Here is a 15,654-nt window from a genome sequence, read left to right on the forward strand (position 1 = left end):
GAGATCAAGAGATCAAACGAAGAACCTACCTGCAAGCCCTGGATTTAGACTTTTACTTCTGGGTTTTTAAAAAAAAAAAAAAAAAACCTTCTGGGTTCTTTCTCTTCAGGTTCACGTGATATTAGACTGATGATTTGATCAGATCTACGTGTGTGCCGTATTTATTTAAATAACAGTCTGACATTCTACCGTCACACAGCAGCACTGAGAGGAAGAGAAACTTCACACAGCAAAAATATTAACTTCTTCTACACTGTAAAAATGATATGCTCAGTAAGTCACGGTGACCCACGTTTTTAATTACTTAAACTTATCAAAGTAATTCCACAGTATTTCAACCTCACTTTTTGTTTTATTTCTTCAAGAACTTGATTTTTAAGTCCGTTTTCATGTCACTTAAATTCTGAATCGTAATACATTTTCCGTATAATACCATTATCGTAAAAGGCTAAAATTTTCTTATTCCTTATAAGGAGTTTATTCTTATATTCTTATAAGGAGTTTATTCTTATATTCTTATTCCTTATAAGGAGTTTATTCTTATATTCTTATTCCTTATAATGAGTTTATTCTTATATTCTTATTCCTTATAAGGAGTTTATTCATATATTCGTATTCCTTATAAGGAGTTTATTCTTATATTCTTATTCCTTATAGCAGTTTAGTTAATATTGAGAACGGGTCTTTGTTTACTGTTTATGCATTCATTTCATTATGGTTTTATCTACTTGCTAAAAAGGCCATTTAACACAATATTCATCCGACGGTCCCCGTGCGGCAGGGGTCGCTTTTAAGCAGGTCACGGTTGTTACCGCTAGAGTCCGCAAAACGACAGCTCATTACCGACCGTGAACTGCTACACAATTGAGAGTCTGTACTGTGTCGTCGGGCTGCGGTAACCCAGCCTCTCCGGACGCACCCCCGTACGCGCTCGGACTGCTGACAATCCACCGCACGGATACAACGACAGTCCAACTGCAACTCCTGTCCGTTTAGTTTATCCGGAGATCAACGCGGTGGAAATGACGGGGACGGAAAGTGCCCGTGTGCTGTTTGAACTCTCTGGAAGTTTGCGAAATGTGGATCTCCAAGTAGACGGATTATAGTTGCGTGTGTTGCCGGGCAGCTGAAAGGAAACGCGCCGTGACATTATTCGCGACATTGTTCAGCATATAACAAAAGCGAGCGCGCTCTACGCGATTTAACAGACTGGGGATTTGAAACAACTTGCAAGGAATGAAACGCAAACTGGAAAGCCGCAGAAACCAGCGAGAATAGTGAGCAGTTACGCAATGTTGCGATACAATTCCCTGGCACTCTTAACGTTTAAGCGCGAGCATCCTGAAAACAGATTCGGATCGTGTAGTTTGGAACACTCGGGACTCTGTGTCTGCTCGGAGAGAAACAAAACGATGGAAGTTTCGCGACTCTGAAATGGAGATCGTCTGATGTAGATCGCATTCTCTTCTAAACGTTCGCCATGCGTCGGTTTTGAGAACGTCACGATGTCCTCTTTTCTTAATTCGATACTCACGTTCTTCAACGTTCCCAAAACGCGTCTTTGACCATTGGCACTTTACATGTACACGTCATTTCTACAAGTTGCAATTGAATTCACTTTAAAATCGACGCGTAACGTTTACAAATATGTCCTTTAAGGTTCTGGAAACGGATCCGCGGTGTCTTTGTTTCTAACGTTGCCTCAGAGAAGGCACGGAGTCGAACTTTAAAACTTTCAAGAGGCAACTAAAGGTCATGGGAGAGGCAGCTCCGACCCAGGCGACACCGGGTGGATTTGCGCCCATGTTGGGTGTTGGGATGGGAGGGTCAATCACACCAATGGCTACATCAAGAGGATCCGCCGTTCCTCAGCTGCACAGCGCTATAGTGGAGCGCCTGCGTGCCCGCATCGAGCTGTGCCGACGGCATCACTCCACCTGCGAGGGCCGCTACCAGCGCGGCCAGGCGGAAACCTCGGACCGTGAGCACGAGAGCACGCTCCACCTCTTAAACATCGTCCACCAGGGCCCTGGGAACAGGAAGAGCAAGGGCAATAGATCAGGCTCTCAGCAGCCTTCTGATTTCAACAGAGTGAATGGTGAACATAAAGTCCACAGTGTGTCGGAGGCAGAATCCAAAATCTCGGCGCAAATAGCAGTAAGTGTTAAATACGCCCATATCAAATGTGGGCAATCTTTTAATCTGTGTAATGCACATGGTGACACACGTCAGAACGATTCCCCAAAGAATGACATCAACAGTGATATGATGTGATTACTGTGTGTGTGTGTGTCTGTGTGTGAGAGAGAGAGAGAGGCATCTGTTTAATTAAAAAGAGCCCTGCAGCGGGCACATGAATTCATATTATGTTTAAGGCCTATATATTTCATAAATGTTTCTTCAATATGTGCCCAAAGTTTGGACTTTGGTTGTCAAAAGTGTCGGGCTCATACAGCACTAAGGACGTGTGGTTAGTCTGCTATAGACCTGTGTGAACCCGAGGAACTTCAAGATGTTCTTGTGCCATTATTTTAACAGTAACTGGTAATACGAGGAAGAAAACCTACGAGGATAGAAATAAAAAACAGATGGTTTGTAGTCTTGCTATCGTTACGAAGGGAAATCAGGCCAACGGGTCAGTGCTGCTTCTTTGTTCTTTGTCTTTATATTTTCCTCATGGGACATCATAGTTTGACACCACTTCAGCTTCATGCATCTATTCCGTGTCTCTGTTAAATACAGTCTTTTAAATGACGGAGAATGTCATTTGTTGTCATTTACTCAGCCTCATGTGTCACAAGCCCGTTTATCTTCAATGCAACACGAGAGTTTAAATAGCAGAGGCTCTGTTATACTTTTGTTGACATATTGCATTGTTTATGAAAGGATTTTCATTGCCACAACACAGAACAGACCTGTGCTTCTGGATATAGAGTTAATAACGTAAGTGATGTTACGACGAGGTGTCTCTTTCTTGGTACGATTTTCCTGTTCAATTGCCTAAATATCAAACCAAAAGCGATACTTGAAAATGATCAGCGAGCTGTTTGAGTGCACTCGTGTGCTTTAAAGTGAGTCGTTCTGTCTGTGTATTGAATCTATTCATTAAATGATCTCCTTTTGTGTTAGGAAGTCATGCAGGTTTGAGTCAATGATGACAGATTTTTTCCTATGCAGTGTATTAAATCCAATTTATCTGGCAAACACGAAGAAGCAGCAATTGGATGATGATGAAGTCCCACAAACACGGCAGTGAAAGGCCTTGCGTTTTGTTCCATATCACGTGTTGTCGGCCTCTATTATAAAAGGTTTGACAAATTGCTCTCAGAGCACCTTCTTGAATGATGGGTTTCTCATAAAACCGTTTGAAGCGTGCAGTCGGGGTATAAATGTTTAGCTTTCAATACATGTCCTGGTTTTGTTTACTCAAAGTCAAGCAGGCCTTGAAAGTGATTGTCAGAGGAGAGGCCCGTAATTAAGCGTTATGGGCTTCTGGGTGAATTCGCTTTTTCCTCATTTCAATGCTGCGACAGACTTGGGAACAGAGGAGGATTGTGGAATATCCTCTCACGGCAGAGAAAGTGTGGTTTTGTAATTGCTCTGTTTGCTTATCTAGGGAGTTGGGAAGACACAGGCCTTTAATAAACTCAATCTTCTAGATAGTATTCTTTAATGTTCCTTTGGCGCTTCAAAATTAAGTTTCATCCATCATCGTGGACAGCTATTATTTCAAAGGAATAGTTCGACTAAAAATGAAAATGATATTGCCTTTTTCTCACCCACATGTCATTCAAAGTCCAACTTTTCCTATATTATAACACCCCTACTGCAAAATATCAAATTTGATGTTAAACAGAAAAAACGATGAAAGAATTTTAATTTAAGCAGTGGTCGTTCAACGTTTTACGATTTAGCGAAAAGATTGGACATAATTAGACATGGCAAGCAAGAATAACAAATAATATGTGGAAGAAGGAAATGTCAAAGTGTTTCCTGGTATTTTTTGGCTAAAGTGCTCTCGGAGCAAAGGCTGAATGTGACTGATCTTACATGCACTCTGCATGTATACGGAATCTCTCCAGATCTGGAAAAGTCACTAAGTTCAGAGAAGTTCAGAGAAACTATCTTTACACTGTGAATCTGAAACCCTACAAGAGGTGTATTCACATTTTGGCGGAAAGCCAAAGCAGCTGGTTAGAAAGTCAATGAACGGAATACTCTCACATAGTAATGAAGCCTTGTGTCTAATATCAGAAAGTCTTGCCCATCTTGCAACATATTCTGCACAAGATCTGCCCACCAATTAAAAATAAAGGTGCTTTAGGGGTGCTCTTCACTGCGATGCCGTGGAAGAACCATTTTTCGGTTCAACAAAGAACCATTCTTGAAGATCCATCTCCTTTTTACATTTTTATAATCTGAAGAACTTTTATTTCGACATAAAGAACATTTTGTGAAATCGAAAGGTTCTTGGGTGTTAAAGCTTCTTTATTGAACCATTTAGACAAAAAGGGCTCTTCTATGGCATTGTGAAGCACCTTTATTATAGCAAGCTTCTTTCTTAGTCATATATTAAGAGACAAATCACAGTTTGTTTTGTTTTCATGTCAGAAATAGATGATATCTTTGAGCAACAAGAGGAAATCTGTGAAGAAAACAGTTCTGTTTGTGGCCATTCAGTTTACTAGTTATCTAGTTTATTTGTTAATAAGTGACTTAAAAATCTGAGTATCTTCCTAAAGAATTGATACCACTAACCTGTCAAACGTCAATCTATTGAGCCAGTTCTACCTCAAAAGCACTCATTGTCCACTTTTGTAAACGTGATCTTTGCTACAGTGTAGCAAATGTCTATCATAATGTCTACAGTAAAACATCGCCGTGGACGATGACATTGCCGTGCAACGTTATAAAGTGAGGGCTGTCTTTATACAATGCGAGCTGCGCAGACACAAGCGCGTCTTCTTTATTCAAAGCGGGATGCGCAGACACTAGTCAGACACCCGTCTTCTTTATACAACGTGGGATGCATAGACACGACTCATACATGCATCTCCTATATAAAATGCGGGATGCACAGACACAAGTCTTCTTTAAAAAACGCGGGAACGCGCAGTTATATGTCAGGCGTGTCTGCGTAAGCTATGCGCCCTCTTTATAAAGAAAAAACTCCACAGTTTTAAAGGCGTCTATACAGCGCAAGCTTAATTGCTCCGTAGCCTCATATTTGTTATGAAAGTAAAACATTTGTTGGAATCAAAATGCCGGCTCACCATCGTGATGGCTGTCAGCCTTCGGCGATGGCATCGTCTACCGGCCCATCCCTACTATTCAACTACAGTACAACTAGAAATGTACCAATATATTGGCCACTAATCGGTATCGGTTGATATCGGCAGGGAGTTTAACAACAGCCGATGATCAGGGCCGATATATCCTGTCAATCAAAAGATAAAATGCAATTCATTTGTGATCGGTATATAGAAAACATCAATAAACTTCACCAGTTTGACGTTCAATATTACTAGTAATTAATGAATGAATAACATTCAGAAAGTAAAGAAATATTAATTTAATCTTGAGAATTGGGATCAGCAGATATCGATAGTCGGAATCAGTGGAGAAATGTAGTATAGGTGCATCTCTACTTACGGTAATACGAATGAACCACCTCGTAAATTAGTTTCAAATTCTGGTGACATCAGGCTGGACTTCTGAAAGTTGCAGTTAGCTCACAAAGGCAACCAATGTATGCATTATATGCATTAAAATGTGACCTATCATTTGAAAATAGCAGGAAATGTTGTGTCATTACGTAATAGCATACAAGTGTAAGAGACTAAAGCAGGAGCATTCCCTCTTCATCTCTCTTCTAGCGGTTTCTTTGTTTGGCATATCCCTCATGTTTTATTCAAAGTCTAAGAGATGACTGTGACTTTGAAGAGCGCCGAAGCCATTCAACATACACATCCTTAAATCCATCCGCATTATACAATAGCAGCATGCAGAAATCGCCCACCTCAGCGTTTAACACTCACCTTCCTTATTCGGTCTTGACTTTCATACCCTTAAACCAAACTATTTTAAGGGAAATCTTGAAAATGAAAGCCATCAGAGCTTTCCTGAGAGAAACAGAGAAAAGTAAAACGCATCCTGAGAGAAACACAGACCTGGGAAGCACATGTATGTCACAAGCGTGAGAGCCGTTTTCTAAACTACTGTAAACTATTATGTGGCTTTACCTGAACTCAGATCATCTTCTAGATAAATGTTATGGTAGCTGACCTTGATTCGGGAGCTGTTCTTGATTTGCATTCAAGCCTTTCAGTTCTGGCATGGTTACCTGTGCTGTGCGCGTTGAGACATTTGAAAGGCAACATTTGGCAAGAGAGTAATTACTTCTGAGGTCTGAAAGTTCACATTGCTATATTAAATGACTTCATTTGCAGTATGATTGCAAAAGTACACACATCCCTTACTTAAGTAGAAGTACAGATACTCATGTTTAAAAATACTCCGATAAAAGTTGAAGTACCGACTAAATGTTTTACTCAAAAAGTATGTGCTCTAAAATATGCTTACGTAAAAAGTAGCCATTACTACTACCTGCTTTAGTGTCACGCTGATAACTGGACCTCACATCCTGTAATACATTAATACAAATTTTATTGAAATGCAAACAAGAGTGAAAGTATAATTATAATTCACACCTCACCTAGTTTACCAGAAGACAGATTAATATTGAAAATATTATAAATCATTACTGCTTAAATTGGCAACATTCTAGATAGTCCTATTCGCTGGCTTAAACAATTTGTGCTAAAGACAGCATGAACAGCACTAGCAACATCACTTTTACAAAACTGAGAAATTGGAGGGAAAACTTAACAACAGATAACGAAGTGTGAACAATGAACAACATCTAACGAACACGCTAGCAAAATATGAATTCATGATAACATCACAGACTTAGCAAACATATAAAATAGACTATAATTAAGGAAAACATTGAATTTGCTTAATTTTTGCTTTAAGATAACTGTAAAACTTGTAATTTTTACCTGTAGGCCTATGGGCTTTTTCAAATTCGACGGTGAGTTCTTGAAAGCCAGCACTTCGTGGGTTTTAGGTTGGCACAATTCACACCGCATTCGCCATGAATCCTTTTTGACGCCGACAATTTCAAACATCTCCCGAATATATGGCCATGGGTGATTAGGAATGACTCTAACCTCGAGCACGTCAACACTGCTAACTCCATCTGTCTCATCCATTGCTTTCAGTTGACTTGCTTCATGCGTGACAGCTTAAGTACTGACTAGCGTAACGTATGACTGTGGCGTTATAAGCAGGGAATGATAAACCAACGGGCTTCTTGTTTAAAAACGGCACGCATGACAAAAAATAATAAAGTAACGAGTCTGGTTTGAAAATGTAAGATGTAGAAAGTACCGATATTTGGTTAAAAATGTAAGAAGTGGAAGTAAAAAGTTGTCAGAAAAATAAATAGTGAAGAAGGATGGTAAAATGAAGAAATATGTGCAGTTGTGATTTTAGGAGGATATTGGCCACCAATATGTTCTTTGGCCACCAGTCAATTGCTGCATTTCCATTACCCTTTAAACAGTGGAATTTAAATGGCGAATAAAATATAGACCCAATGGAAACATGTCATTTTCTTGGTACGATGTGAACAACGAGAAGAAATTCCTGTTTTAGTTTTTTAACACTACACAAATGTTTAGACAATATACAACCATTCGAGCATTTATAACCAAATCAAAATGTTAAACAAATATATATTAGTTTCAATTATGTGTGTGTAAGATCAATAAAAATGAAACGTTCCTCTGGAACAGTGTTTACGACTCACAAAAAATGTTCACGCTCGCAAAAGGTGTTTTTTCGCAGAAGGAATATTTAGCAAAACTGCAATGTGCCGAATGAAAAAGTCACTTATTAAATATTTTAAGATGGCGCTGTTGGGCTGGATTTCTCCTCACAGTAGGTGGTGATACGCACTTCTAAAGTTGGTCACAGTAACCTACGACGACAACCCAAAGAAGAATGACTTATCGCAAGAAGAATAAATTACATTTTAGTCGCATAACATAGTTTAATGGAAATGTCGTCTTTTTGTTATTTTTCTTATCGTCACATAGAAAATATTGCATACGTTTCGTGCAAATCTTTAATGGAAACCCAGCTAGTTCCATTAATCCAGTTATTAGGTTATTAGTGAATGGTTTCTCAGGGTTACAGAAGGTAACTTAAAATAAAAGTTGGTGTTTACTCACACTCTCAGTCTTGTTCTTGTAAACCGTATTACTTTTTTCTAGGAGACAAAAGGAGGTGTTTGGAAGAATGTAAGTGACAATCTCGGGTTTTACAGTATAAAAATCTATACGATAGGCAGATGTTTGTGTGAAATTTGACGTTCACAAGGCGTTTGTGTTTGCTGTAGAATCTGCCATGGAAGATTTAACCACAGTGAATTAGCCGAAGAACATAGCGTTCATTGTCAGGAATCTGGACTGTAATATTCACGTGAAGTTAAGAATGCAGAGAGAAGAAAGACAGCGTTGAGTCTTTCTTTGCGCTAACCGGTGGTTGTGAATTTTGCGGCTATACATTCTTGATTTCTCGAGCACAGAGATCTCTCTGATGTCTCTCAGGTTTTTCCTGCCTGACTAAATAGAACAGTGTAACGTGTGAGGAGACAAAGGAGAGAATACAGAGAGGAGGGAACTTGAAGGAGGTCTTGTGCTCCGTTGAACTCACCTGAAATTCAACCCTTGTGGGAAACTGCATCCTCAGGTGTGCATGCAAGGGCACTTAGTGCACGATAAAATCTCAAAAACAACAAGAGAAAGCCCCTAACCCACAATGAACGGCCCGTGAAGGTTTCACGTCACGTGGGACAGTTTTATAAATGACTCATATATTCTCTCTGCTGTCATATCTCTGAACTTTTCACGTTGCTGTCGTTGCATAAAGTCACCATAAACAACACTACTGTAGATTCGATTTTATCAGATTAGATAACATCCATCTATTTATCCTTCAGCACCAATGAAAAACGTTTGAGAATTACATACACATTTCAAAGAGGTTTTTATCCTTTTCGAGTAGAGAAAGGGTCTTTCGTATCTCTTTATACTGTAATTCTACCAAATGTTTTGACTAACTTGAAGTGTTCAAACTTCTTATCTAAACAGAAACATGTTCTAGCTACATACCACAGTTAGAGTAAACATATAAATTACATATAACTATATGTATCAATGTGGATATACAGTATATACTCAACAATACAATAAGTATTTTATTTCTTTTTTTAATTCTAAATTTTTTTTACCGTCCATTACATCCACATCTACACAATAGACACGTCCATCTGTTAGCTAACAACTATAAAGATCCCAATAGTGCCTTAACAATGACAAAGTCCATTAGTCTTTAAGAAAATTTGGTCATGTGTGAATACCGCTAAATGGTTTTTCAATTCATGTTTCATGACCTGACCCCCCCTGTTAAAAATGATTTTGTACTAATATCTGTCAAAGAGTTTGGTAACATGCTCTGACATTAGAAATGTCTTTAAGGCAGGTTTGATTTGGAGAACATCAAACACACCCCACTTTCCTGAGGGGTCACCGTCCAGGCCAGGAAACGAGAAAGTGGCCTCCTGATGTCATTGCCGAACCCCTGGGTGGAATGTCGGGTCAGATCAGGGGCTCTCTGGGTAGATCAGAGATCAGGCCTGTTTACATTTCAACTCAGGATATTTCTATCATCCTGGCCAAACTTCTTCACGTTCCCAGGCTCCTCGCTCACAGCCTTCTCTTTTTCTCCCTTCCTCCGCGCTCACCCCCTACCCGATTCTCGCTCTCCCCCTCTCTGCCTCAAGGGTCAGGCACAGTTAAACTTCAGCACAGGGAAAGAGAAATGTTTTTTTCCTTATACTTTTAATAATGTTTCCTATCACAACGAGGAAGAAGTCGATTGTTGGGGCTGTTTCAGTTCAGAAAGTCACAGTCACAGTTTTGTTTAGCCGAAAATATACTGCTCAACAATTCAACCTGTCGTCAGCCTTGAGTGTTGGAAACGTCAACACATTCTCAATTTCGTTGCTTTATTGGTCTGTTTTTTCCTCCGATTCCTGCAGAAATGGTTTTGCAATTAAAAATGGAAAGACACTTTGTCTTCAGGTTTCATATCTATATCAAATGTTATGCCGCTGCTGTCCGTCTGAAATCTTGTATCTCCATATTTTGTGATTACATTTTTCATTATTAGTCATTGTGGTGAGGAAGGCGGGACGAGAGCCGTGACGCGGGGCCGGTGGCGTGAGTGATCAGTGCAAGCAGCTGTGCGCGCACCGGTCCCGCATCTTATCACGGAGGAGATTGGGAGCATAAAAGTACGATCGGCAGGACTGTTGACGAGAGAGGACCGGGCCCGGACATATTTAGTGTGTATATGTTTTATGGCCGGCAGTCGACCGCGAGGTGGCTGCCGGTCAGTTACTTCCGTGTTTATTGTTTATTTAATTAAAGTTTTATTGTTCAAATGTTCGCCGGTTCCCGCCTCCTCATTCCCTTCTATGGAACTTTATTACAGTCATCTTTTATGTTTGTCACTGGGGTTTGCAAATATCTGACCAATAAGAAGTATCAAAGTGTTATTCCATTTCCTGAAAAACAGTGAGTTTGGACATACAAGGTTTCAGCAGGACAGCGACGATAGTCAAAGTAATAATTATTTTTCATTTTTTATGAAATCAGAAGTGTATGCTCTACATACAGTTTACAATTTGTAGCATGTATTTGAAAAAAAAACATCAAAGTTTTCATCTCATTGATGAGGGGTGACCGGATATAAAAAATGCTGAAAATAACCTGCTTGTTTTTTCTGCTTTAGAGAATTATATTTATTTATTTTATGACACGTTTTATCATTCTTCCCATGGTGCTGTCTTGGAAGAGAGGGGCGATCTTGGAGGTCATCTTTGTTATTTGTTGGTTTGGTTGCTTATCTGTCTACTTAGCGCTTTTTGTGGAAAGCATAACCTTGCGAAATTTCACTTTGTAGCTGCGGTCTAATTTTAAACTGCAGAAGTTTGTTGTTTGCCGAAAGTGCATATAGTGCAGAACATTATATTTTCCCCACCCCTACAGCACGTACACATTGTATCCAATATTAACAGAAGTATGAGATATGAAATGTAGTGCTGACAGATGTCTTCCAGTCCCCTGATATTAACATGCTGACTAAAAGATCTTAGCGTTGCAAGCTTGAAACTGCTTTGGAACTTTGGGGATCTCTTGAAAGGTTGTGAGAATAAATTCAAGAAATACATTAATGTACATTATGTATCAAATCAAGTCATTACATACAATCTGAGAAAATAGCTGACACGTAGCTTGAAATAATTATAATAAATAATGATTTAAATGAGCCTGTTAAAAACATAGGTTGTTTGCGCCAGCAGCATATTGCTAGTAACCAAGTTATGTTTTAAAGTTAAGCTTAATGAAATGATGTTTGAGCGTTGCGGCAAATCAATATCCTTTTTTGTTTAAACGTAACGTGTGAGCTTTATAAATAGTCCCTAACCTGCTGTGTTTGTCAGTGTTGGGTAGTAACAGGATCACATGTAACGGGATAACAGTAATAATCAGGATACAGACATTTGGTTACTCTAATCCATTACAACTACATACAAATTTTCTTTTTCAAAACTAAAGTAAATAAAGTAATTGTTTTTAAATTGTAAGTTTTTTTGGGCATTTCTGTATATATATTTCCATATATTTATGTTTTAGAATGCATAAAACAGCAAAAAACTATTTCTAAACGTTTCTCGGTTTGTTTAATCTACATAGCCTATACAAATATGACTTTTATAATGTATTGTGTTAACTGACATTAATAATCATGATTACAATATCAAAGTCAATAATCAACAACAATGACTATTTTGATCATGCTGCCTTCTTTAATAAGTAGGGATGCACTGAATGTTCGGCAACCAAAATAAATAAGTGAAATCGCAGAATATTTGGTTGAATATGACGCGTGATATGATCAAGCAGCAACCAGCGCAGAGAGAGCGACGCACGCTTTATTAATGCAGCAAATATGTTGGCAGTGTCTGGAGCATTTTAAAGTGTCAGAGAAAGATATAGAGCGATGTATAAAGTTACATAAAAGCAACACTTGAGTAAAAGTACAAATATCTTACCAGAAAATGACTTTGGTAGATGTGAAAGTAACCTTTTTGAATATGACTCGAGTAAAAGTTTTAAAGTAACCGAAAAATATTGTACTTAAGTATCAAGGTACTTTTTATATTAAATCTACTTTATCTTCTAAGTATTTAAAGTACAGTTGAAGAAACTTTTGACTTTATTTTGTAGCAAGAATTTTCATTTCGATGCATCCCTGCTAAAGTTCTTGTTTTCACTTGATATCAATACTTTTCACTGTATATTGTTCTTTGAGCCACCTCAAGACTATTCTGACGCTGCTTTGCTTCTGTGTAAATCATGTTGCTTTTCGGTCTTATTTACATATGTGACCCTAAAGCCATCGGACTACATTACTTTTGTAGCAATAAATTACAATACATTACTTTATTGTGAAACTCGGATTACGTTACTGATTACATTTTTAATCAAGTAATTTGTAACATGTGTACTTTTTTAAAGTAGCCCTCCCAACGCTGGTGTTTGTGATATAACATTTGCTAAATAAGCATTTATATTTATATATATATATATATATGTGCATTACATAGACGCGCTTTAATGTCGCAACTAACAGTGCATTCAAGGTATACATTCAAAGTATGCTTTGAAACGACACATACGGCCAAATCACACCCCTTGCTGTTATATGACCGCAATGAACTTTTGCATCTTTTTTTTATGAATTGAAATTAAAGACAGAAGACAGAAGAGGTACTCAGCTCATTTTTCTCTAAATGACAGGATGTTGAAACCTCATTCACCAGAGAGCACATCATTTAACCACTTCTTGTCACAGAGCCAGGAATATCTTGAATATTTAAAAATCTGGATTTGTTTACCATTACATGGGAAAACAGGACTGGCTTCTCTAAGAAAAACAGCGGTGGTGGAACAACTATTGATGAATTACTTTTTGCATTGCGACAAAAAACATTCACCGAAAAGTGAAAATTCTGTCATCATTTACTTAAAAGTCTGTAACCGAACAGCGGTACATTTTTGAGTGAACTGTCCCTTTAAGTTCATGACCGTTAGAGACATAAGTACTACAATTTAATAACTTAAATACAATAATCGGATTTTCTTTCTTTCTTAAATACGATTCACAAAGACAAAGAAAGCGTGGTTCAAATGCGACTCGGGAGAAGAAAAGAAGAGGAAGGTTGTTGATCGCCCATGCAAACGTATGAGTAAGATTTATATAGGTACAGTATATGAATGTAGACATACAGTATGGAAGTGAACAGGAGAGTATGTGTAGGCTCAGGGCTTGGTCCAAGCACGCAGTGTGTTTGTGTTGTGAGGTGACAGTCTCAGCTTCTGCCAGGGCTGATCTCTGGCGCCTGGTGCCCTCAGACTCCCTCTCACACAAACAGTCACACTGTTATACCACTGCTAGCCCCTCCCACCGCCCCCCGCTTCCTCCATCTGCCCAGTCATGAGGTAAACTGAGAAAAGCACCTGACCTGCCTTCTCCTTTATTCAGTCCCTTTCTCCACCTATTCAGACTGAACCTAAATCCGGCTCTCCATAAAGTCACAACCTCCCATTAAGCACATGTACCATGGTTTTGTTCATGTTGGCCACTACTGTACTGTATATACCATATTTGATAATTCCATATATTTGGACTGTATATGAATAAAGTAATTCAGTACCGTTGTATCAACATCTGGGATCATTATTGTGCCATGGTACCACCGCAGCCGATCGCATTCTGTATTTACAACCTGTCCAGGTACGTTTTGTTTTGCCTGCTCTTGCTGTTCTCAGATCAGCGGCAGTGTATGTGTGTACTGTACGTACACTGTGATAAATGACCGTGTTCCTGCCGGGCCCTTTCGGCTGCAGGGCTGTGTCAGTTTGACTAGTTGATCAAAACGAAAAACATGTTGCATCAAGCATCTGTCAGGTGTTTTAAATGAATGAGAAGGTTTGTCCCAGGAACCTGGAAAACCTGTGGTGAAGCTTAATAGCAGCTACATGGATGAATGCATCGGCTGCTCATGCAGCAATCTTTGGTCTCTCTTTCATCTGATGTGGCTGTGTCAATGTTTAGACACATGTTTAGGAGCGGTTTCTCGGACAAGGATTATCTTAAACCAGGACTAGGCTTTAGTTAAATTAGGATTACTAACATTACTTGCGGGCACTTTAAGACAAAACAATCGCACTGATATATTTTAAATGTCAGTGTAATTTCTCTTCCATTAAGACACCTCTAACATTTAAGTTAGTCTGGGACTAGGCTCAAGCCGGTCTAGGAAGCCCCATACACTTTAGGTAAAAACTGTTGGATTAAACTAAACTCATCATGCATACATCAAGGTTACAGAAGTTTTAGTGTTAATGGATGTGATGTTGCATTCCTCTCATAGCTTTTGTACAGACCCCTGTGTGTGTGTGTGTGTGTGTGTGTGTGTGTGTGTGTGTGTGTGTGTGTGTGTGTGTGTGTGTGTGTGTGTGTGTGAAACCAGTGAAATGGGAACATTCCTCTCTCACTCCTGCTTGTCGCTGCCACCCCACCCCCTGCTTCCTTCCTGTTCTTATTTTAGCATCTATTGGATGTTTTTCCCACATCCGGCAACAAAGAGAAGCTTGTGCCATATATCAACATACAGGAAGATCAAATATTTTCATAATGCATCTGAACGTTCCTCTACCGCTTTTATGTGTATTATCTTTCGATTCATTTTCATCATGCGATTGGAGTGTTTTTGTATCGGATGATTATACATTGAATGGAAGTTGCATTTATTTTGCTTAAAAAGGAAATGTTTATTTTTGCTGATGTTTAAATACTTCCTTTTTTAACTAGAAGTTCTCAGGACAACTCACTTGATTTGGTTATTGGTTTAACTCAATCGTTTGCATTGAGCTCTTTTGGTTACATAGATATCCTCTTTAACTTTATGGACGACTTTAAATCATGGCAACTTAACATTTTAAGTCAAGTGCTAGTGTTGTCACGAGACTGGAATTAATAACTTCGATTCGATACCTAAAAAAAGTCTATATACGAGAACATATAATTTTATTTATAAAAAATGTAATTGAACAAGACACATTATTTGACATTATTTACTAATTGTTAAGCTAATGTAAATTTTACTCATACATTTAATATATAAAATCAAAGTTGTAGGCTATTTGTCAATGTTAATGGTATGTTAAAGTGTGTTAATTGTATCTTTTACGAAAATTGTTATTTCACAATATGTTCGACTCAGGACAAGAAGCATTTTCTGTGGTTAGAAATGGTTATGTATCATTGTTAATAAGAAAAATAACAGTTATTCACACACACTGTATAAATAATAACCACATGTACTCTAGCATCTAATGATGTTTCTCTAGATCATCATTATTTTTCGTTTGTTAATTGCATTTGTGTGGTGTT

General features: G+C 38.5%; 1 protein-coding gene across 1 annotated transcript in view; it reads left to right on the forward strand.

Moving 5' to 3' along the window:
• Positions 1-819: 819 nt before the first annotated feature.
• The window catches only part of maml2 (mastermind like transcriptional coactivator 2), a 45,582-nt gene continuing 30,747 nt past the window's right edge, over positions 820-15,654 (forward strand). The window contains exon 1 of the mRNA XM_079480815.1: positions 820-2,157. Within this exon, the coding sequence (XP_079336941.1) occupies positions 1,756-2,157 (402 nt within the window). The 5' untranslated portion in view covers positions 820-1,755. The remainder of the gene's footprint in view (positions 2,158-15,654) is intronic.

Source organism: Barbatula barbatula (genome assembly GCF_947034865.1).
Source record: "Barbatula barbatula genome assembly, chromosome: 19".
Taxonomy (NCBI): Eukaryota; Metazoa; Chordata; class Actinopteri; order Cypriniformes; family Nemacheilidae; genus Barbatula; species Barbatula barbatula.